At 48.6% G+C, this 24,609-nt stretch overlaps 1 protein-coding gene across 4 annotated transcripts; it reads left to right on the top strand.

The window, feature by feature from the left end:
- The first annotated feature begins 371 nt into the window (after nucleotides 1-371).
- On the top strand, nucleotides 372-24,306 carry LOC123144837 (CLIP-associated protein). 4 transcript variants are annotated; one of them, XM_044564086.1, is made up of 21 exons: nucleotides 380-1,037; nucleotides 4,354-4,509; nucleotides 4,618-4,680; nucleotides 5,274-5,342; nucleotides 5,513-5,675; nucleotides 6,636-6,797; nucleotides 9,259-9,356; nucleotides 11,600-11,674; nucleotides 11,753-11,821; nucleotides 11,895-11,980; nucleotides 12,059-12,176; nucleotides 12,299-12,397; nucleotides 19,002-19,356; nucleotides 19,508-21,261; nucleotides 21,391-21,489; nucleotides 22,120-22,212; nucleotides 22,284-22,358; nucleotides 22,430-22,498; nucleotides 22,611-22,679; nucleotides 23,170-23,271; nucleotides 23,916-24,306. In XM_044564086.1, the coding sequence occupies exons 1-21, from the start codon at nucleotides 702-704 to the stop codon at nucleotides 24,072-24,074; spliced, it is 4,269 nt and encodes a 1,422-aa protein (XP_044420021.1). In that variant the 5' UTR covers nucleotides 380-701; the 3' UTR covers nucleotides 24,075-24,306. The 4 variants fall into 4 exon arrangements, with proteins under 4 accessions (XP_044420023.1, XP_044420022.1, XP_044420021.1 ...); XM_044564085.1 differs by having other exon boundaries at nucleotides 382-1,037; nucleotides 22,108-22,212; XM_044564087.1 differs by lacking the exons at nucleotides 22,430-22,498; nucleotides 22,611-22,679; nucleotides 23,170-23,271; nucleotides 23,916-24,306 and having other exon boundaries at nucleotides 378-1,037; nucleotides 22,170-22,212; nucleotides 22,284-22,339.
- The last annotated feature ends 303 nt before the right edge of the window (nucleotides 24,307-24,609 follow it).

The raw sequence follows: 24,609 nt of genomic DNA, 5'->3' as shown, positions 1-24,609 counted from the left end.
TGATCCAAAGCATGGCATTCGTCCTATCAGACAAACTGTCAAGGTATAATTAGGTGGCGTATCAGTGCCACTTTATCACGCCCCGTTCGTATGGCTGCAAGTGGAAAGGATTGGACCGAATCGGGGCGTACACGCTCGTACTAGGAGGGGTATCCATTTATCCCTTCACTGCACTTTTGTTACGTACTACACGAGGAGAGGACCCCCAATCATAAACCATAATGTCAATCATAATGTGCACTTGCACCTACTATCATGACAACTCAACTAATCTTCCTTCCCTCTCCCTCTCCCTCTCCCTCCATTGCGCGGCCCATCTTTATCCCCTCTCCCTCTTCCCAAAACAATGCATATTGTTCTCCACGAGTACTACAAGCGTACTAGCGGTACCGCTTGGTCCTCAAAATGCAGAATATACGTGGTACCAAAACTCGCGATACACCCCTACGAGGGCGGTGACGAAGTAGTATCACACACCATCAGGGACCTATTTGCAAACGAAACTACCCAAGCAGAGCTACTCTCTGCCTCGGCGCACTCGCACACTCCTTTCCCTCCTGCCTCCCTTTCCCAGATCCGACCAACTCCCCTCCCCACCGTCGGCCTGCCCTCCCTGCCATTCCCCGAACTCGCCGGGAACCCCAAACCCAACCGCTGCCAGTCGTCGGCGGAGGAGGAGGCAAGCGTCGGCGCTGGCGGAAATGGAGGCGGCGCTGGAGGCGGCGCGCTCCAAGGACACCAAGGAGCGTCTGGCCGGGGTGGAGCGGCTGCACGAGGCCCTGGAGGCCGCGGCGCGGCGCGGGCTCACCGCGGCCGAGGTCACGGCGCTCGTCGACACCTGCATGGATCTCACCAGGGACGCCAACTTCCGGGTCGCGCAGGGCGGCCTGCACGCGCTCTCCGCCGCCGCCGTGCTCGCCGGCGACCACTTCAAGATCCACCTCAATGCCCTCGTGCCCGCCGCCGTCGAGCGCCTCGGCGACGGCAAGCAGCCCGTCCGTGACGCCTCCCGCCAGCTCCTCGTCACGCTCATGGAGGTCAGCCCACAGCCTCTCCATTGTTGCCTTTTGCAATCGATATGGTCTGTGCTCCTCCGAGTTGGGTTCCGGGGGAATGTGGGTTCTATTCCATGCTTCCTGGGTAGTAGTTGCAATGGAATATAGTTCGAGCAGAAGATCTCATGTTCCAGCATATCAATGTGGGTGTTATGACATAGGGTTATGTTTCTAGACTACAATGGAATACTACCAAATTTTAGTTAGGATGAAGCGGACTTTACATTCATAAGGCGAGCTGCCTTCCGGATTACTACAATGTTGGTCTGCCCCCATGCTGCCGTCTGCTTTCCTATCCTTGCAACACATCACCATTAGGTTTCTACTACTACAGGGACCAGGCGTCTCTGCTCCTGTCTCAAACAACGTTTCAGCGGAATTCTAATGATAACCAAGTGAATTAGATTATAATTGCTCTTTTCTAGTTAAATGAACACACTTGGCTGAGTGCTGGAATATTTTGACTAAATGAAGGCACCAGTTTGGACTTGCCGATGGCTCTCTTTATTCAATTAATGCTTACTTTACACCACTGGATCGAGATGGAAGTTTGGAGTATAGTATCTGTATCTAGACCTGAGCTCTTAGTGTATTTTGCTTTCAGTGGAAAAAATATCTGCAATTTTCTGTCTTTTAGGTGCTTTACGGTCTTTGTTTCCGGTGCTAATATGGAGTTTAGCCAAGCAGAAGTATCAAATTAAACTACCAATTCCCTTTTTCTTGTGTATGTGGCTGCTTCTTTTGGCACAGTTATGCATGTGAGGTTGCAGATTGCACTTACATGATTTTGTATTTGGATTTAAATACACATTTTGAGCATCAGCACTTACATGATTTTGTATTTGGATTTAAATACACATTTTGAGCATCAGCTGTTGTCCACAGCTCACTTTCGTCCTTAAACTACGGAAGTGACCAAATTGGTCCCTGAACTATGTGATGTGGCTCGTTTTTGTAGTCTTGCCTATGTGACAGTACATACCAAAAAAGGCTTTCACCCCGCTTTATATATAAAGCAACGATCATCAACAACCCGGTACAAATGCATGCCACCACAACACACGCACACCCCCAAGGCAGGATACATAGGCGCTGAGCGTAGCAACACCACCCCAAGCACTACAGGAGCAACCGGGGTCCTCAACCGTGAACACGCCACCGCGAAGAAATGAAGCCGCATACGACGAACCGTGGGCTCCAAGGCGGCGCCTTCAGAAAGGGAACGACACCGGAGCGCCGCCACCGCGCCGCCACCGCCCGACCCGAGGGTCAGAGTTTCCCCTGGAGCAACATGACGGGCAATGAGGGCCGTGACGACGCCTACAAGAAGGGAACGAGCTTCGCCGCCGCCGGTCCGTACGAAGATAGAACAGGTTTTCACCCCGGCCAACACTCACTGCCACCGAACGCCACACCCCTGCTACCATGCCGCCCACATGGCCATGGTCACCAGGCAGCACCAAGCCACGGGCTCTGCGCATGAGCACCGTGCTACCACCACCAGGGCCGCCGCCCCGGCATCCAAGACCTTGACACCACCTCACCTGAGACCCGCCGCTACCCCAACCAAAGAGACGAGTGGAAAGGTCCCGCCTTTCGCACCCCTGGGCGGCCCCAAGCGCCGAGACCCAAAAGGTCGGCCAAAATTGGCCTCCATCGACCCGTCCTGTTGCACCGGGTGCGAGACGAGCTCGGTTCTGCTGCCGGGCGCAAGACGAGCTCGGTCCTGCTGCCGGGCGCGAGATGAGCTCGGTCCTGCAGCATCGGGCGCTAGACGAGTAATGTATCGCAGCTGGGAGAGGGCCAGCCCTTCGACGAAGGTAGTGCCCAGACGACGAGGAGAGGAATTGAAGGCCGACACAGGCCGCTCACCGACGGGCCGACGCCGGAGAAGTCCAGCCGACGCCGTGACATGAACCAGTCCACTACCATGAGCCACCACCACGCCGTGACAGCCCACATCCACGCCAGGACCCCGAGGGGCAGCCCCGCTGCCCTGCAGCAGCTGCGGAGCGCCACCGAAGTTGCAGCCCGCCCCCCAACCATAGATGCCCAGCACCCCGCCACCCCGAAAGGAGGCCTGGCCGCCAGCCGCCCCGTTGTCGCCTTAGCCAGGTCGCCGCCGCCACCCACGCCCACCGCCGCCACCACCCGGATCTGGGCTGGGGGAACCAGATCCGCCGCCAGCGAGTCCCCCACACCCCGGAACCCCACGAGCCGCCGCAGGGAGGGGGATCAGCACCACCGGGCCGCCAGGCCGCCGAGGGGAGGGGGCAGGGCCCGGGGAGGGCCCGATGACCCATGCCGTCGACACGGAAGGTCGCGCCCCGCGACGTACACCTCCAACGCGCGGGAGAAAGACGCCCTGCCGCCGCCTACGCCACGCGACCTTTGGCCGGCGACGCCACCAGCGGCGGCGAGCGGAGGGAGGCCAGGGCAGGGGTCGAGAAGAGGTGGCGCTAGGGTTGGCTCCCGGAGTCGCCCGCGGGAGCGACTCGGGAGCGAGAAGTTGGGGATCGGAGTCTTGTTCATGTGACAATACATGTGGATGCCGACTCAGCGTGAGGGACTGAGGGAGGCTGCAAATCCCAAAATGCCCAAGGAAAGAGGTTTTTGTTGCTGAATCTTAGCTCAATAAGTGACACATTTCTATGCGAGAAGGTCCAGGAACCATGGTAGAGCTATAACACAAGGAGAAGTGTTATAATGCAGTCCTTTTCTCAAGTTTTAGCTCAAAGGTCCACGACAAGGGTATTTTGGGTTATCGCATGCACAACATGTTCTTGGCCTTTTCCTGCCTAGTCAGTGCCCCATGTGTACTGCCACATTGGCAAGAGGACGAGAATGAACCACAATCGGTAGTTAAGGGACCGATTTGGTCACTCTGATAGTTAGGCACGAAAATGAGGTGTGTCAGTGCATGTGATAATTCAGGGATGAAATTGTGTATTCACTCTTATAATTCTGAACACTAGCTATGGGTTGATCCAGCACTTTGCAAAACTGTAGTTCTTTTGGGTACTTTAAAGTTGAAACATGATGTTTCCCATCATTACAGCAGTAAAATTCCCATTTGTGCTTTGAACAAAAACTTCTTGGTGCTGTGAGCTTCGATATATCATTATTATTCCTATGCTGCATACTCCTGTTTACATGGAAATCTGTCTTTTTGAATTGCACCGAAATCACTAATTTGTCAGTTGTCACATAAATGATCATCTATCTAGATGTGGAACTATTTTTACCCCATGGTTTTCTCGTGGGGTATAGTGAATTGATTCTGTCTCTCCAATGTCAGGTTTCTTCTCCAACAATCATTGTTGAAAGAGCTGGAAGTTATGCTTGGACTCACAAGAGCTGGAGGGTGCGAGAAGAGTTTGTGCGCACCCTTGCAACGGCAGTTGGGCTTTTTGCTTCTACAGAGCTCCTTCTACAGCGAGTGTTTCTTTCACCTGTATGTCAGGATGTTTTTTCTCCTTATTGGATACGGAATATCTTGTTTTCCCTTTAGTTTCTTGCGTAACTGGCAATGCTAACTGCTAATCTTGTTTCAACTTCACAGGTCCTGCAATTGTTGAATGATTTGAATCAAAGTGTTAGAGAGGCTGCAATCTCCTGTATTCAGGTGGTCCATCACAAGCCTGCCCATTTTGATGCTTTTCAGTTTCTTATGCAATTTTTCTTCAAACCGCGCTCCATCTTTGGCTATTGGTTAAAACTTTTCATTCTTTTTTGTTTTCTCTCATGTCTACATTATTGTTACAGTCCCATCCCCCGTATGATTCTAACTGGATTGTACAGTTCGGTGACTTGCTTCTTGTACCAAGCTAATTGACTTAAGAAACGCAAATTATTTTTTTGGATGTTCTCTTCTGGTTGCATTCCGTTTCTCTTACTCAGTCTCTTGCATTTCCCCTATTCTGCATTTTACCCATATACTTTGTTGAACTAGTTTAGGGCTTTAGGCAAGAAGGCACCATTACATACTATGGGCTACTAACGACATACCAAAGTTATTTTAGGTTTGGTACCAACTACTAATCATATTTCTGTTGAAAACAAAGCAACACTAACTTCTGTGGTCATGCAATTTACCTATATTCAAATGCAAACACTCAATTTTTCCTTCTGATCTGCCTGACTTCCCATGATGGTCTGCACATATATTTTACTGAAATACTTCACCCGTAATATTTGCATTCTACCTATTCACTACAGGAGATGTACAAAAATATGGGATCTCAGTTCCATGAAGAGCTGCAGCGCCATAATCTGCCTTCTTATATGGTAATGAACTAATGCATGTGGTCCTTTACTACTTAAGCATGGTGATCTCTCCATTGTTATCCGTTTATTTTGTCGTGATTGTTGCATCCTCCATGGTTATCCAAATTTAACGATGGCTGTGTTGACATAACATCGTGATTATCATTCCTTTGCCTCATTTGGTGTTTCAGCTAAAGGAAATAAATTCAAGATTGGATAAAATAGAACCAAAGGCTCCCCCATCTGATGGTGCTAGAACGCAATATAGGGCCATGGAAAGATCTGTTAGTGCTCATCCTAAAAGAGGCAGTCCAAGGAAAAAAAACACATCCAGGGAAAGCACATTATTTGGAGGCAAGTTCTACTTTGTCATACTGGACGATTCCATTTAATTTGATTAGTATCTATGATATGGCCAAAAGGGTTACCACAGATTTCAAGTAATTGCTTCATCTTTTATGTTCATGCAAGTGGACTTTCTCAGAGTTGTAGATGGTTGCTGAAGCACGTCCTATTATTACCACGACGTTACCAATATTTAGTGTCTCCTATTTCAGTCTGTGGACCATTATTTTGGTGTTCCTTGTACTGAGAGTCTATGCTATTATTCTGTTCCTTTTATATGGTTTATATAAAGAACAACGATGTTGTTCCTATTATTAAGTGTAGTTTAATTGCATGGTCAGAAGATTTGGATTTTGGAAAGATGTATGCCTAGAACTAGAAGAGTCACTAGATCAAACTGAAATGGCCAATCTACTACTGCTGATCTGATTAGACATACGGCACTGCTTTTGTGTTCATGCATGGATAATGGTATTAAAATGCATTTAGTTGGTTCATGACTTCAAAATTCAGACGGACAGCAGTGGTAAATTCCACATGTGGATCCAGTGACATAGTTGAAGTGGACATCACATGTTCCCTTCAGAAACCATGCTTTTATATATTAGCCTTGAAATATCTGCATGTTAATTATCAGCAACTCCATTCTGGACCTTGCATCAACTAAAACGATAGTCCATTCATCAGTGTGTTCAAATGCAGTTGTCCCTTTCAGAGTATGCACTACATATGGATGCCCCCATTACAAACAACATGATCATTTATTCGCTTGGTAGATAAAGTAGAGGCTTTCTGTTCCACTATTTTGGTAGGAAATTTTGTTACCGAAAAAATTAAGCAAACAAAGCTCAGCAGTCAAAAGTTGTTATCGCAATCTGGATGTATGCTAAGTTACTGTTCTAAAGTTCGTGGCAGAACACACATTCACCATATTGATGATATCTTGTTGGATTTCGTGCTATTTTCCAGGTGACACAGATATTACCGAAAAACCGGTGGAACCCATAAGAGTTCATTCAGAGAAAGAATTATTTAGAGAGATTGAGAAGATTGCATCTGCCCTTAATCCAGAAAAGGACTGGTCTATACGTATTGCTGCAATGCAAAGGATCGAAGCCTTGGTATATGGAGGTTGATCTTTGTCTCCCATGTCCTATTTTCATATCTAAGTTTTTGTTTTGTCATTAAATTACTTCCTTCAGAAAATGTACCTGTGCCGTTTTTGAAGTTCTCGTTATATGTCAAAGCTGAACTGAGGGGGAAATCCAGAGGAAGTTAATCTTTTTTCCTATAAACCCTAGGAAAAAAATAGACCATCCATATCCTTCAAAAGATATGCAGGATGCAGCCAACTTAGCCAGGTCTGGATGCTGGAAACCAGATTGTCCAAGAGAGACACTCTCGGGTAGCATCCACTTGTGTCATAGCAGAACTGTTGCAACTTTATAAGAGCATCTCCAGCCGTTCGTCCCCCCAGGGGCTAGAAAAAGCGCCGCTTGGGGGCGAACCGGCGATATTTTCGCCGTGGGGGCGATCGGGTTCCCAGCCGCCGCCCCCAGGGTCGCCCCCAGACGCCCTTTCTTAAACATTTTGAAAAAGATATTCGGTCAAGATTCGGCAAAACAGGACATAGATTCGGCAAACACGCCATAAATTCGGCAAACACGACATAGATTTAGGTGTTCCACAGTTTTTTACATAGAAAACATAAATTTAACTAAAAAAACAAAAGGGCCGCGCCTACAGGCCGAAGAACTCGCTGAACGCGGCATAGTCGCCGTCATCGCCGCCGCCATCGTCGTCGTCCTTCTCCTTCACGCGGCCGTCCTTGCTGGACCCCTGGCCGGGGTCGCCCTGGCGGACTGGTTTGGCCGCCGCCGGCGCGTCGTCGTCGCTGTCCTCAAGCACGACGCCGCCGCCCTCGTCGCGCCCACGGCGGCGCGCGGCAATCTCCTCCAGGGCGCGGCGCTGGCGCTCCATCTCCAGCCGCGCCCAATCTTCCCGCGCCCACTTCATAGCTGCCTCGTCGTCGAGCGCGTCATCGGGCTCGCTCTTCACGGCGGCGAGCCCTGGCTCCGTCTTCGGCCTGACGAGGCGGGGAGGAGCCGAGGAGGAGGCACGGCCGCCCTCGTTGATGACGAGAGGGGCGCTGGGGGTGCGCCGGCCGAGCGGTGTTTCCACGGGCTCGGGCTTGACGCTGACGAGCGCCGGCGACCCGGAGGAGTGGGAGGAGGTTCGGGAGGAGGAGGAGGAAGACCCACCCAGCATCACCGCGGCAGCCACGCGCCGACACTCCGGGGGGCCGGGGTCGCCGGGTACTGTAGCGGCGAATCGTTGCCGCCCTCGAGGTACTTGAGGACGGCGTGGAGCGTGCGGCCGGGGGCGCCCCACCACAGGTGGCGGCCATCGCTGTTGTTGCGCCCCTTGACCACCGGCGCGTTGTTGACGGAGGCGAGCCGCTCCACCTGCCGGCGTTCGAAGTACGCAGCCCATGCCTTGTGGTTGCCGGGGTCGTACTCCGGGAGGGCGCGGTCCTCCTCCGCCAGGGAGGCCCGCACACGCTCGATCTCGACATGGAAGTATGCGGGGTGCTCGACGTCAGGCACAGGCGGGATTGGCACGCCCCCGGCGCTGAGCCTCCACTGCCCCAGCGCGCGCATGTCGGGGGGCGCCGGGTAATTCGCCTCGTGGAGGAGGTGAGCTTCCCACTCGTGAAGAGAGCGGCGGCCGAAGCCGTTGGCTGCCGCCGCGTCGCCGGGGAACCATTCACCCATCAGGGTGTGCGTGCACGCGGTTGCTAGACGGGGAGAGACGGGGAGAGAGGGCGTCGGCGGCGAGAGAAGGAGGGCTGCGGGCGGGGTGATTCCACTGGCGAGGGAGGGGGCGGCTTTTATAGCGGCCGAGGGGCGGCAACGCGTGTGTACGCGTGGCGGGAGGGGGCGCGTCGCCGCACCGCGCCGCCCGTGAGGAATCAATGGAAGGCTGACCGGCGGCAACCTTGGCATTGATTCCCTGCAGGAAACCGAGGCGATGAGGACGACGAGGCTCGGGGGTCGCTGACTCGGCGGGCCCGCCGTTCTTTCGCGCCAAAAACGATTGCCCCGGCGCCCCCGGGCGGCCCCCAGCGTGCCGGGTTCAACCTGGGTCCGCCGGCGCCAGTTTCGGGCCTAACCGGCGAAAAATGGGCTCCTGGGGGCGCGACTGGGCCGTTTTTTGGGCGCCGGCGCCGAAAAAGGGGCCTGTTGGGGGCGCGACTGGAGATGCTCTAACTTATACAAGTACTCTTTGAGTCTTCAACATATCAATATGGCATTAGTGGGCATGGTGCTTATCACTAATTGGAAAGAGGGAGGGAGGGAGGGAGCGAACTGTTAATCATGTAAGCTGTATAGAAGTCACTTGAGTGGAACATGCTAAGCCATGGAAATTAATAGATCGGACAGTAAAGCAAAACTGTTTCACATTTATTAACATTATATTTAGCTATATTTGGTTCATAGTATTGACAAGTGTAATGTTAGATATATCCTATTACCTAGTCCTCTTTTGCTAACACGATTTTGCCTATTTTACTTGAAACTTTTTGTGCCAGGCGCAATTGATTATCCATCATTTTTCATGCTCTTGAAGCAGCTGGTTCATCCATTGTCCTCTCAGCTAGCCGATCGACGGTCTAGCATTGTAAAGCAGGTATTCTTTCTTGCCTTGATCTTTATTGACAACTCAATATCTGAATGCTGATATTATTGTTGCAAATTGCAACAGTAACCCCCATCTTCCCCAAACAATCAGTGTGCATGTGTGTGTGGTCATACTATCTCGACCATACGATATGCCTTGAGATCTGTGCAAGTTATCTCACCCCATGTGAGTAAATTGGGGGTGAGAGACCATGAACATATCTCAAGGCACATTGGATCAGTGATATAGTGTGAGTGCTTACTCACACAAGCGCAAAATCCACTCCAGAAAAACAATTTGGTGTAAATTGCATCACATGTCTAAGAACTTGAGAGGTGGGTGCAACTGGGTACAAGAACAGTACAAATCAGGTAGAGAAGATCAATGATTACGAGTCGAAAGACTAGTCGAGACTAGTTGATAGACTAGTCAAGTCACAACTCCAGTGTCGACTGCAAACCTCGTGTAGACTAATTCGCTGATTCGAGCAGCTGAGAGACTAGTCGTGCAGTTTGAGTTGAGCGACTTAATTTTTAATATTTCTTTTAGAGGCAAGTGACTCAAAATTGGAAGGGATAAGTGAGCCGCCCAGCCCGCAAGCCTCTGGGAGGGAAAATTTCATGTCTAGGTTTCAGTTTTGATCCAGAGAGAGCTGCCTTAGCTGGGATGAGGCGCTGCCAGCACCCACTGATCTGCCGCCACCGGCGGTGGCATGGAGAATCGCGACGCCCTCCGTCGGTTGCTTCTGCTCTTCCACTGGATCCGCCCCACTGCTCTGGCGCTCTCCCTCTCCGCTGGTTCTGCTGTCCAGATCCAGTGTTTGTCCCTCTGCTGGTTCCTGGGCTGGTTCATCTACACCTGAATCCGCCTTGTGCAAGTAATTTCTCCCTTGTCCTGTAAGTTCAATGCTACAGTACCATGTCGACTAGTCTCACACTAGTCTAGACTAGTCATGATTAGTCTATGAGTCTCAACCTCGGATGACTCGACAACTCGTAAACGTTGGAGAAGACTCAGGTTTAACCTCGCTGACACCTCAAGAGTGGGTGACATCTCTGTGGAGAGGGACACTGTGATGGCCCCGCTCCACTGCTCCACCATGGTGCTGCTTCTGCAGCCCCACGGTCTTTTAGTGACTGGTTGCAACCACTGTGGTAGGTCAAGGTATATACTGAAGTGGGTCTGTCGGTCCAAACTGTTAAGGCATGTGGAAGGGTGACTGGATGAGCTCAGGTGAATCGAGGGGAGGCAAGTGTTTCATCAAATAGATAAGAGAAGAAAGAGAAAAAGAGCAAATCATTGCAGAGTGTGGCTGAGTCATGCTACAGTTGCACCAAATTGCATAGCAGGGTGGATTTTGCACCTCACTGGCTGTAAATGAGCGTTTGTCCAGTCCTTTTACCCACTTGCACCCATCTTTTGTAGACCTGTAATGCAATATACTCATAAAATATAGATAGTTAATAATGATAGGTCATATCAGGGATTACGAGTCGAGCCGAGTCGCCAGGGCACCGACTCATGAACTGGCCGCGTGACTAATCAAGGTTTTTGGTTGGAAGGCAAGTACTAACTCATTGACTAGTCTTGACCAACTCATAGTCCTTTGGTCATATTGAGGGTAAAGCAAAATCACTATGACACAATTAGAACTAAACTTTTGAATTTTTGTAGTCAATCAGAGCTACTATAAGTCTACAACACAAGTAAGGGTAAGTTTCATAGAGCACAAGACAGACTCACCAAGATAACCAGTTTTCTCCCTAGATTTTAACATGGTTCCATAGAGGTTTAGACTCATCTACTACACAGGGACTATAATCATTACCTTGATGCCCTCGCACAATAAGGGAAGTCTGTTCTACCTTATTATTAAGGTTCCTTCGCCTAAAACTAAAAGCTTATTATTAAGGTTATGCACAGACTGCTGCATTGGAATTTCATGCCCGTTTAGTTGTTGACATTGGGAGGGGGAGTTGCATGCATGTGCGTACAAGTCAAGTTATCTAGTCACTAGATGGAGCCTTTTACCTTTGAGAGTTTCAGTACGCCATTAGGGTCTGTATAGTAGTTCCAGTTTACACCAATTTTGGGTTACAGCTAAACATCAGTTCAGCCTGAAGTTGTTTCATTTCGTAAGATGCAGGTGTTATGGAATTCTGTTGGAACATTTTCTGGTTAAATCTGCAGTCACAGGGCAAACTTCTTGCCTTCTTGGTGATGAAGAACTGCTGACTAGGTTTGTTTTGCAGGCATGTCATCTACTTAACGTACTATCGAAGGAACTCCTCAGCGACTTTGAAGCATGCGCTGAAATATTTATTCCGGTAATTCCTGAAGCTGTTTCAGTGTTATGCAACTCTTTTCTGGTACTAATAGGGCTAACATATTAATGAAATTATCAGGCACTTTTTAAGCTTGTTGTCATAACTGTGCTCGTGATTGCCGAATCTTCAGACAACTGTGTAAAAACTGTGAGGTTCCTGCCTTCACTTGTACTGAGCAATACTTCCTTTCATTACTTTTCTGACATGCAATATCTTGCAGATCCTGCGGAACTGCAAGGTTTCACGTATTGTTCCACTTATAGCTGACACAGCAAAAAATGACCGCAGTGCAATCCTCCGTGCCAGGTGCTTTTGCTTTTCATTGTCTCAACAGACGCGGGGTCTTAAAGATTATAACTACTTATACATTTTCTCCTACGGCAGGTGTTGTGAGTATGCACTTCTAATATTGGAATATTGGGCCGATGCTCCAGAAATACAACGCTCAGCTGATTTATATGAAGATCTAATAAAATGCTGTGTGGCAGATGCAATGAGCGAGGTAGGACTAACATCTATGTTTCCCGGCTTGATAACATTACCTCAATATTTTTATGCATTGAAACCTGAAACTTGTCTGAATTTGTGTTATTTCTTGTATGCAATGCCATACTGCAAATATAGGTTCGTGCAACTGCAAGAAGTTGCTATAGGATGTTCATAAAGACATGGCCTGAGCGTTCACGTCGGCTTTTTATGTCATTTGATCCTGCAATACAGAGGGTATGTGGATTTACTTCTCTGCATGCCTTTTCAGATCACTATATATGAATTATCAAACCTATAACAGAAAAAATGAGGTTGGACAAGCTGATTTTATATTCATCATTGTGATGTACTCATGTGTTGCACTGTTGCCAACTAAAAAAAGAGGAGAAGAAGCAATGGCTCTACATAGAAAGAGAAGGCACATAAAACTATCATCCAGCTAAGGACATTATTTAGATTGTTCTATGGAGCTCATGGAAGCAGAGTTTTTTATTGGGTTGTGTAATATCTTACACTGGTTTATTTTAAGTCTGAAACTCTGAATAGATATTGAACAGTACTCCCTCCGATCCATAATAAGTGTCGTGGTTTTCGTTCAAATTTGAACTAAAACCACGACACTTATTATGGATCGGAGGGAGTAGTATATATAGCATTTGATGCCTGGTGTTTTACTTTTCAATCATAATTCTAGTATTCTACATTTGGCTATAACAGCCAAGAATTGTTTGTAAATTTGCGGAAACCAGTGCAAATGAAATATCTACCCTGATTAGCTCAAGTCCAGGAGATAAGTTAGCAGTGGTAGACTCAACTTTACAGTTTAATATTTTTCTGAAAACTCTTCTTTATATAAAAAGGCCAAATAATGCATGACATCTTGTATTTTGTGACGACTTGGAATCACGAATCGCAGGTTGTACTAATTAGAGATGGCCTGATTCGAGCCTGAGGCCGGTGGTACCCTTGTCTCCCTGGAATTGTTGTGGGTTAGGGAAAGGAGAGGCGTTGTGTGCCGGTAGGGTGGAAAGCAAGGTTCAAAAGAGGGACAGGCGTAAATTCCTGGTTTTGCCTCTGCCTAGGGCACCTATCTTGCCTAAGAGCATGCCTAGGCATGCTTAAGCGCATGCCTAGCACGGTTAAGTTCTAGTGGTGAATCATTAATCTGTTGATGGGATCACTTGTTCAATTCAACAGATAAAGGCTCTACATAGAGTATTCATCCTTGACCAAGGTTTTTAAGGCGGTAAGGCGAGGTGAGGCGCCCTGGCCCCTTTTTTTTCTCGAGAAAACGCAAAAGACCTTTGCGTTTCTTTTCATTGAAAAGGGAGAAGTTCAGTTACAATCGTCCGAGGACGCGCGGGTTACATCCAGTTTAATGCACGTCCTAGGTTTGTGGCAACACAAGTCGGAGGCCAGGTGCCCCGGCTGCAGCCCAAGAGCAGGTCTCGTCCTTAATTCTATCTAATAGCGTGTTGAAGGATGGTGTTGCATTGTCGAAGACGCAGCTGTTCCTGTGCTTCCAAACCATCCATGGCATGAGCAACGCGACGGATTTTAGGGCCTTGCTTAGGATCGGCAGCGTGTTATCCTTGGCATGTTTCCACCAGTCCATATGCGAGGGTTCGTGTTATCCTTGGCATGTTTCCACCAGTCCATAAGCGAGGGTTCACGAGTGGGGGCTGGGGCTAGGATGCAGAGCCAGGCCAGTGTCTCATGCCATGCCTGGCAGGCGAAGGGGCATTCCAGCAGCAGATGGCACATAGTTTCCGGTTGTTGGTCACAAAGGAGGCAGCGGGGATGATGTTGGAGTCCATGGCGAGCCAGCCTCTCTGCAGTCCAGCACCGGTCCTGGTTGGCCAACCAGTGGAGGAATTTGACTCTCGGCGGCGCCTAGCATTTCCAAATTAGCTTCCAAGAATAGCAAGCCGTTGATCCATGGAAGGTGGCGAGGTAGCAGGACTGCGCGGAGTAGGTGCCGCTCGCTGTCCATCTCCAGATCAGCCTGTCTAGGGCGGCGGAGAGCTCGGTGTGCTGCATGATCTGCCAGAGCTGCAGATACTGACCAATCTCGTGGAGGCCGAGGTTGCCTTGGATGTCGTGTGCGTAGGAGTTGCCATTGAGCACATACGCCACGGTTCTCGTCGTGCATCGTCGCTTGGGGATGCAGCCGTAGAGGTTGGGCATGAGCTCGCGCACAGATTGGCCGTCGATCCACCGGTCCTCCCAGAGCAGGGCGGTCAGTGCATTCCCGATGACCATGGACGTGGATGCCCAGAACAGCGCCCGTTCCGTGGGCGGGAACTGAAGGTTGAGCCCTTGCCACGCTCGCTTCGGGTCCGTTCTGGAGAACCACAACCAGCGTAACCGTACTGCAAGGTCGGCGCGCTGGAGGTCGCGCACGCCTAGGCCCCCAAGCTCGATGGGGCGGCAAACTTGATTCCAGTTCACGTGGCAGTCTCCTCCATTGGCAGCAGCTCGCCCAGCCCAAAGGAAACCGCACCGAATCTTCTAGAGCTCTGCCACCATCCTGCACGGCGACAACATCGACCATGGTGCGTGATCATCTTCGTGGCCGCCTGGTCGCCGTGCAGGATGGTGGCAGAGCTCTTGGCGAAGTTCACCTGTAGGCCGGAGGCCCTGCCGAACAAGGCGAGTATCTCCCTGGTCGCGGCGGCATCGTCCGCTGTGGCGTGACAGAAGACCATGACGTCGTCGGCGTATAGCGAGATCGCCGGAATGTGTCGTCGGGGGTGCAGAGGCTGTAGGATGCCCAAGCTGTGGGCACGTCGCAAAAGCCGTCCAAGCGTGTCTACGACGAGCACGAAGAGCTGCAGAGACATGGAGTCGCCCTGCCGGAGCCCTTGTCGGTGCCAGATGGGAGGTCCGGGTCGCCGTTTAGAAGGATGCGCGTGCTGGCAGAAGACAGGAGGATGGCCGTCCATTCCAAGAATCGGTTCCCGAATCCATACTGGCGCAAAACCTCGAAGAGGAATGGCCATGACAGGGAATCTAAGGCACGCGTGAGGTCGAGCTTGAGCATGACTCTCGGAGCTCCCAGTTGGTGCAGCAGCTTGAGCGACTGCTTGACGAGGATGTAGTTGTCGTGCAAGCTTCGTCTCGAGATGAATGCATTTTGGTTGCGGCTGACCAGATGATCCAGCTTGGCACCGAGGCGGATCAAAAGCACATTGGTGAAGATTTTGGCCACGAGGTGAATCAGGCAGATCGGCCGGTAGTCGCGCAGCCCATGGGCGGCGGCGTTCTTCGGGAGCAGCGTTAGCAATGCTTGGTTCAACTTGTAGAACCCCCTTCCTCGCAAGTCATAGAGTTGCTGGAACACATCGAAGAAGTCCTGCCTGATGATGGTCCAGCATGCACAACCTGTCTGGACCCGGCGCCTTGCGCGCGGGGAGGCGCTTGACAGCCTCCCAAATCTCCTCTGCGCTGAACGGTGCATCAAGGTCGGCGAGGTCGGTCGGCTCAATGAGTTGTGACAGGTCCAGGGAGTGCCCCCGAGCGGTCGCTGTGCCAAGCAGGGCCTCATAATGAGAGAAGGCCGCCTCCGCCATGTCGGTGTGGTCTGTGAACACCCTGCCGTCCGTGGCCAGGCTAAAGATGCGGTTCTTCTGCCGACGGAACGAGCACTGCCGATGGAAGAAGCCCGTGTTGGCGTCGCCGTCTTTGAGATTAGCAATGCAAGAGCGTTGCCGAGCGATCGTGTGCTCCATGGATGCGAGCCCAATGTAAGATATCTTGAGCTACTTGCGAAGCCAGTCTTCCGGGGGCGAGAGGTTGCACGATTCCTCGGCTTTGTCGAAGCGCGGTATGAGCTCCCGGGAGATCGCTAGCTTGGCCTTGATGTTGCCCGTAGACTCGGAGCTCCAGCTTGTAAGACTCGTCGCCGTTGCCTGGAGCCTAAGCATGAGGCGGTGGAAGGGGTCGGCGTGGTATGTGGAGCCCCAAGCTGCGGTCACCACGTCGTGGAACCCGTCCAAACGCAGTCAGTATTCCTCCAAATGGAATCGTCTGTGCGAGGTGGGCGTGGGCGAGTAGTCCAGCAGCAACGGGGCGTGGTCCGACACCACGGACGCGAGGCAATGGAGGTGGCATCCGCTGTGCGTGTCTTCCCAGTCCGCGGTGCAGAGCACTCGATCGAGGTGCACCAGTGTCGGCGGTGATTGTTCGTTCGACCACGTGTAGCATCGCCCGGTGAGGTAGATCTCCTTGAGCGCGAGGTCGTTGGTGAGACGGCAAAATTTGCCCATCATGCGTCGGTTGACGTTGCCCGTGTTCTTGTCCTCGTCGTGAAGGATGAGGTTGAAATTGCCGCAAACCATCCACGGCTCAGGGCAGGCGGCTCTGATCTCGCGAAGCTCCTGCAGGAAGGCGACCTTGTCGGCATCGTCCTGAGGGCCGTACACCATCATTAGCCACCATGGCGTTCCGGTGGCTGTGGCTACCTTTGCCCTTACCACATTGGTGGTGAACATTGGGTCCGTGATAGTCACAACCCTGCTCTTCCACGCCAGCAGGATGCCGCCCCGCGTGCCATCGGCCGGGAGGTACGTGTAGTCATCGAATTCTGAGCCAAGCGCATCGAGGACAATGAACGAGTAGATCAACTCCATTTTTGTTTCTTGCAGGCATACAATGGAGGCCCCGGTAGTGTCCAGCAGCGACCGGATGGCATGGTGGCGAGCGCGCAAGTTAAGGCCGCGCACGTTCCAGATTGCTATCTTTAGGCCGTGATCCATGGGAACGGAATCGACGGGTAGGCATATCTAGACTGTGCTAGCTCTCGCATGCAGCACCGACGTGTGCTGCAGCGGTCGCGGCCGTTGCCATGCAGGCTGGGATCTCGTGATCAACAAGTGCGGCGATGGCCTTGAGGACCGTCAGGGGTAGGGGTGCCGCGAACATGCTGTCGTAGGCCTTCATCTCCGCAGCAGTGATCTTGTCAGTTCCAATGATCCTGAGAGTGCGTAGGATTTGAACGTGGGCACGTCGCTCTGCCGTGGGGGGTGCGCATGGCTGGCAGGCCGCGGTTGCAGATCGTCCTCGGCGAGGGGCAAAGTTGAGTGGCCGGCGCGGCTTCTTCCCCGGAGCTGGCAAGGCGGCGTTAAGATGTTTCGTAGCGGTGGCCAGAAACTCCCCAAGCGTCCAGGATTGGGGCATGGTGCGCCCTCGGGATCGTCGCAGCTGTGATTGGCGGCGATGCGAAACGGCTCGGCGTGTGACCGCCTGGGCTTTGGGTGTTCGTGGCCTCATCATTTGGTGCAGGCGGGTCTTCAGTGGGCCTCGGTGGAGAGGGGTTGGCCACGGGCCTCTGCAGGATCATGACCGGGCCCGTTGGGCTTTGGGCAGGCCGCGCGGCAGCGGGCAGGGGCAGCTCAGGCGCATGGGCGGGAGGATTGGCGCTGAAAGGTTGCGCCTCCCTGTCCGAGGCAGCGCGTGTGGGGTGGGGGTCGGTGAACTGGTCAGTGGAATCCAGCCCCACGTCTGAAACGGGTGGGGCGGTATCACCACTTTGTCCCGACCGGATCGCTGGCGCTGCAGATCCCTCCTGCTGGGAGTCTGGCGCATCGCTGGCAGGGGCCGGTTCCCGACAAGCCGAAGCGTCAGGAGAACCAGAGCTTGGCCCCACCGAATCGTCGTTGGGATCATTGCTGGGCACCAGATTCGAATTCATCAAGCGCTTCATGCAACTACTATGGCAGAAGAATAGAGTAGCATTTAGTAGGCATACAAAACCTTGAAAATGCTGGTTGTTGAGCCCACGTAGCATCCATCCCTCCCATCCTCTTTCTCTTCTCCGCAACAGAAAGCTGCATGAACATGAACAAATATGTTATAACTTAATAACTTATCACTCTTATCAGTCCACAATAAGTGAAAATACTGAGAACTAAATGTGAACAAAATTGAAAAACAGGATAACAAGCATGACTGCATGACATATTACAGAACCAATGTAAATCCACAACATTGAAGATGTTGTAAATTAGTCCACAAAAGCCACATGACATAAGTCCTGAATCCCGAGTCCTAAAAATTAGAGATTAGACTCTAGTGGCATAACATAGGTCCACATAACACCAACATATCAAAAGGCTTAAGGCTGGCCAACTCTCTCATGTTTCAACCTTCATCTCCAACTCCAAGTCTCAATAGCATCATCAAACTCATCGATGGTGGTAAACATTCATGTTGTCTGTTGTCTCTGCCATCTTGGCTAGCATTGTTTGGATCTTCATCATCATTGCTCACATTATCATCACAAATCACAAAGTCTGAATCATCGTTCTCTCCATTGCGGATATTTGAGTGTTGCTCTTGGTCCTCCTTTGCTCATCTTCTTTAATCATCACTCTTGTTGGTGTAGGTCTCGTGTGATGCCTTTGGTATGGGATACAGACAGTTGACGACCCCCTTTGAGTTGTAGTAGACTAGTAGCTGTCCTAGAAAGATTGGAATTTAAATGCATCGATCTCGACTGGCCTGGGTATCAGAGGCCTAGGATATTGGTTTGTCTGGGTTAGCCCAATCCATTACCACTGGAGTCTGAGTCCTAGCTATCTGCATTTTGGGCTATGTAACCAAAGGGGATCAAGTGGCACAGCAATTTGGTTTGGCTGCTGCCCTAGTAACCAGGTGGCTATATGCTCTCAACAGCTCCCCCCCCCCCCCCCCCCCGTGGCGATTTCTGTTATACTAATTTTCGGTGTGTTGAAACTATATGGATGTAGGTTGACATCTGGATCTTTAAGTGGTTCCAATTGTTGCTATGCAATTGCGAGTTTCTGTTTGTTTGATCTAACACTGGGCATTTTTGCAGATTATTAATGATGAAGATGGGGGCATGCACAAGCGATATCCTTCATCATTGCATGAGAAGGGTGCTCAACTTTCTCGTTCCTCATCTCATGCAAGTGGTACACATTTGACCGGATATAGCACTTCATCTATTGTTGCAATGGACAAGGGTGCAACAATTTCTTCTGAATCATCTCTCCCGTCAAGCATGCTCTTGTTGCAGTCTAAGGCAACTGGCAGACATGCGGAAAGAAGCATAGAGAGTGTGCTTAGTTCAAGCAAACAAAAGGTTTCAGCCATTGAGAGTTTATTGAAAGGCGTAGGCATCTCAGGCAGGCAAAATTTCTCAGCTGTGCGCTCAACAAGCTTGGATCTTGGTATGGTTTACGCTGCTCAATGATAATTTGTTTCATCAAGTATGGAAAGGCTCTTTTGTTGTGTAGCCAAGTCTTTACTGCTATTGCTTTCATGACTTATTTCTGTATACTTGATAAACCTTAATTTCTTTTTCTTTTCCTCCTAGTGCAGGAGTTGATCCTCCATCCTCTCGTGATCCTCATATACCGCTTGCTGCGCCTGCTTCAGACCGCCTTTCTTTGCAGAGTTCTGCATTGTTGGATTCATCCCTCCCTAGCATAAGCATCAGAAGAAATGGTGGTTCACGTTTGGTAGATGCAATGCCTCAGGTAGACACCAAGGAGCGATCGAGGTCACCATATTCGCATAATCTATCATCTGAACCCATGTCGGATTTGTCAGTGCCTTATTTGAGAAGATCTTCAGGGAGATCTCAAGATGATAGTATTACAGATGAGAGTAATGATACATGGCCAAGGCCTAACAGGCGATCGCCACAGATGCATACGGACAAACACTTCACAGATATGCCTTATAGGGATGCCAGTTACAGAAATCCACAAAACAACCATGTCCCACACTTCCAAAGGCCGCTTAGGAAGCAAGTGGCATCAAGGGTTTCTGTGGGTGTCAGACACAGTTTTGATGATGGCCATGTCCCATCTAATGACATGTCTGGATATACAGATGGCCCAGCATCACTAAATGAAGCCCTCTCTGAGGGTCTTAGTCCAAGCTCAGACTGGGTAGCAAGAGTTGCAGCTTTTAATTTTGTTCAGACATTATTGCAACTAGGACAGAAAGGCATTCAAGAAATTACTCAGAACTTTGAAAAGGTCATGAAGCTATTTTTTCGTTATTTGGATGATCCTCATCACAAAGTTGCACAGGCAGCTTTCTCCACACTTGCAGATATTGTTCCAGCATGCAAGAAGCCACTTGAGAGCTATGTTGAAAGAATTTTACCATATGTCTTTTCAAGACTTATTGACCCAAAGGAGTTGGTTTCTAAGCCATGTTCATCGACCTTGGAAGTTGTTGGCCGAACATATGCTGTTGACACATTGTTACCTGCAATAGTACGTTCACTGGATGAACAAAGGTCTCCTAAGGCGAAACTGGCTGTTCTTGAGTTCGCTAATAAGTCATTCAGCAAGTACAAGGTGGACTCTGAAGGTTACAGTAATAGCGGCTTTCTTAAGCTCTGGCTTTCAAAACTAGCACCTTTAATACATGAAAAGAATGCAAAGTTGAAGGAAACGTCCATTAAAGGAATCATATCAGTTTATTCTCATTTTGATTCAACAGCAGTCCTAAACTTTATTCTAAATTTGTCGATTGAAGAACAAAACCTTGTGAGGCGCTCGCTCAAGCAATATACTCCTCGTATTGAGGTTGATCTGGTAAACTACTTGCAGAGCAAGAAAGAGCGTTCACGTCCCAAGTCTTATGAATATGAACAGATTGATTTTGGAACTTCTGAAGATGGTTATAATCTGACATCCAGGAATAGCTATCCTTTTGGACGGGTCTCTGCTAGTTCCTTTGACAATGAATCTGGGAAGAGGATGCACGCAGTTCAAGATGTCCACACTGATCATGCTAATCAGTGTTTTGAGCCTTCTTCTGAAGCTGAAATTTTTACAGCAAGTCGGGAGTCAAAGAGCAATGCTCGCTCAGTTGTAGAAGCTGCACGCTCATGGGCAGATTATCCTGAAAAATCAGATGCCACCATTGATGATGAAAATTCTGTTGGCACCCCTCGCCAGGATTTTGGCCGTCATGTCTCTGATGGACATAATAATGCTGCTTTTACAACTGTTGGGAAAAATATGCAAGACATGGATCAATTTGTCGACCTTAGTTCTGTGAAGGTTGTCTCACATACAACTAACAGCCCCAGCATACCACAACTTCTTCATCAGGTACTTCTGATATATCCTTGTTTTGTATTCCTTCATCTTTGTTCACTCCAATAGTAATTCTGTATGTGTTGCTTTTACTTTTCATTGTCCTAAATAACATCATGATTATATGGCTTTGTACCTTCTTAGATAAGTAATGATGGTGAAGTTTCATCCCAAGACAAGCAGGACGCATTGCAGCAGTTGGTGCAAGCATCTGCGAACAATGATAACTCTATATGGACAAAGGTCTGTAACCTTACCATTTAAATTCCCATTTTAGTTTATTATTTGACGAAATATATTCTTGCCGCTTTCTTTTCGTGTGTTTACTTAGTTTAGATTCCTCTTCAGTCTTTCGTTGAGTGTTCAAGTTCATTCAATCTTACGACTTATTTTTCCATCTGGTGGTAAGGATTTCTGGAGTGCTGTCTGGGAAGGAGGGAAATGCATTTCCCAAAAGAGAATGCATTATGTTCCTTCTTATCTTGTCTATTTGCCCCCCCCCCCCTGCCTGTCTTTTCTTACATCTGAGTTAACTCAGCATTACCTTTTCATTAGACTATTAGGATAGTACTGCTATGTTTAGAAAATACCCTCTTTCTAATACAATCCAACTACTTGATATTTGGCTCTTAATGAGATGGTTTCTGTGATGAAGAATGTTTCACTATTTCAACAACAGAGAAGAGGACATTTGGTCTCTGTCTAAACAATCATTTTTAATTGGCGTCCCTCAATTCTTTTCCCACAAAAAGTAGTCACTATCCATTCCTCTCCATCTACTATGTTACTTAGTGTCATTTCAATATTTTATCATTCAACACATAATATTTGTATTCTAATACTGGCCCCTTCTCTAAATAGTATTTCAATCAGATTTTAACAACTCTCCTTGAGGTATTGGATGACTCTGATTCTTCTGTCAGGGAGCTTTCTCTATCGCTAGTTGCTGAGATGCTCCGCAATCAGGTCTGGTACTCATAAATCATGCATTTATGTAGGTAGTATTGTTGATTAATATTTTCTATTTATTTTCTCAGAAAGATCAAATGGAAGAATCCATAGAGATTATCCTTGAAAAGCTGGTGCAGATGACCAAAGATGTTGTGGCAAAGGTATATTTTCCTTAATTTAAGAGGTTTGGTCTTGTTTCTGCTGTGCTGATATTTTCTTAATGTGGGCGCAGATTTCAAATGAAGCAAACCAGTGCTTAAATGTCGTGTTGGCAAAATATGATCCGTTTAGATGCCTTGCTGTATGTCCAGTGCTGTAATCCTATTTACTAATGATATTACTTTAGTACTATTATCTTTGTTTATAGTTTTTTTAGCTAGCAACTTACATATGTTTTTTCACTTGCACTGCAGGTTATTGTGCCATTGCTAGTTACTGATGATGAGAAGACACTTGTCATGTGTATCAACTGTTTGACAAAGGCAAGTTAGTTTCACATTATAATTGGCCAAGAGAACAATATGATTCTCTTTTTAATTTGAAGAATCATTTGGCAAGTGCACTATTCAGAAGTTCCATTAGCTGATGGAATGGTTTTGGTTATCCGGCCCATCTTGGCTTGATGACTATTGATCTGATGGCCTGTCATGGCTTGATGACTATTGATCTGATGGCTGATGGTTCTGGTTCATCTGGCAATTTCTTAGATTCTAGGTTTGTAGTCAGCACTCACCAGGACCATCCTTTCTGACTATTGATCCGATAACCCTTGTGAACACCTATTCAGATAATTATTCCATTTAAGCACCACTGCTGGATCTGTTGGCGAGGATATATTTGTACAGAAAGGATTTTCTGATAACCCTGTTATTAGTTTGTAGAGTTGTTCACTCATTTTTATTCTTGTTAACTATAGCAATATATCCTGAGAAACAATGGTTGACTGTTGGTATTCTCCTGGTAAACATGCAGCTTGTTGGGCGGCTTTCACAAGAGGAATTGGTGGCTCAACTCCCTTCATTTTTACCAGCACTTTTTGATGCTTTCAGTAACCAGAGTCCAGATATTCGCAAGGTATTTGCCTGTTCTGCTGATGAACGACCTTTTTTCGCTGGCGTGCTAGTTCCTTGACTAGGGGACCTTGAAGCTTATGTGTGTTAAGGAGTATTAGTATTAGGTATAGGAGTCCTATTAGGCTATGTTTCCTTTCCTTGTACCCCTTGGGCCTTGCAATACAATCAAGTTGCATCCATAACAATGTGAAGAGCCTAAGAGAGCAGTCTAAAAAGGTGGCTTTTTGTCCCACCAGTAATACAGGCTTCTGGTAGTACCTGAAAACTAGGGATAGGGGTGTACGATTATTTTAGGCAGCATCAAAGGACCAGGGTTTTATGTGCCAGCTGTAATATCCACTTCTGTTTCTAAGAATAGATGTGGGGTGGGTGGAAGCTCTCAATCAACCTAAAGTTTAAACATGAAAAACACTCATGCTATTTGTTATTATTTCTTGCAGATATTTCAGTGCCAGGTTGTGTGGTTTTCAGCTTTAGCGCATCCTCTGTTTCAAATTTCTAGTGGGTCATTTTCATTTTACCCGTTGTTAGTGCACATTAACCATGCTTGACATTTATCTATTTTCTAGACTATTTATGGCAAAATTTACATTTAGCAAACATCATTGGTGTTCCACATCTGATATCATTTACACTTGCTTGCAGACTGTTGTATTCTGCCTGGTGGATATCTACATCATGCTAGGGAAAGCATTTGTACCGTATCTGGAGGGGCTTAGTAGCACACAGTTGCGGCTAGTAACAATCTACGCAAATCGGATATCGCAGGCAAGGTCTGGTGCACCTATCGATGCTAACCAATGAGTAGTATCATACTTGTGTACCACATGGACATTTGTTTGGATGGGCTGGAATTATGGGTTTCATTCATTTGTGCATTTGTATAGAAACAGACAGGTGGTGCTCATGTATTTAGCTCCTCGCTTTTGTGTGGTATGTGTTATTTGTCTTCTTATTTTCCTGTCATGTGTCACATTTGACCATTCACATTGTACAAAGAGAGACGGGAAAAGCTTCACGGTGCTTGTTCATCTCCCATTTTCCTGTAGGTTCTCAGAGGACAGATCTGTTGAGAGATAGTAGGTTGTGAATATTTACAGGACGGTTTAGTGCAGACGATGTTTTATTAGATGTTCAGGATCTTCCGATTGCTTTCTAGCATGTGACATGGCGTGAACGATTTTGGCACTGGATAGTGAAATTGCCTGCAATCGTGCAATTGAAGTGTGTACTGGTGGGCAAGTGATACATTTCTTTGTTCCCACTGTTTGATCGTTGGAAGAGTTGCAGATTTGTCCTCAAGTTAACAAGTTTTTTGTTTTTCTTTTGTAAAACTTGC

Source organism: Triticum aestivum, chromosome 6D (assembly GCF_018294505.1).
Source record: "Triticum aestivum cultivar Chinese Spring chromosome 6D, IWGSC CS RefSeq v2.1, whole genome shotgun sequence".
NCBI lineage: Eukaryota > Viridiplantae > Streptophyta > Magnoliopsida > Poales > Poaceae > Triticum > Triticum aestivum.
Note: the sequence above shows the minus strand (reverse complement) of the source record. Positions and strands in the feature narration are given on the sequence as shown.

Coding starts and splice junctions, on each gene's coding strand:
- LOC123144837 (XM_044564085.1), top strand. CDS start 702: ATGGAGGCGGCGCTGGAGGCGGCGCGCTCCAAGGACACCAAGGAGCGT. Junction 9,357..11,599: donor GGTCTAGCATTGTAAAGCAG/GTATTCTTTCTT, acceptor TTTGTTTTGCAG/GCATGTCATCTACTTAACGT. Junction 11,675..11,752: donor GCGCTGAAATATTTATTCCG/GTAATTCCTGAA, acceptor TGAAATTATCAG/GCACTTTTTAAGCTTGTTGT.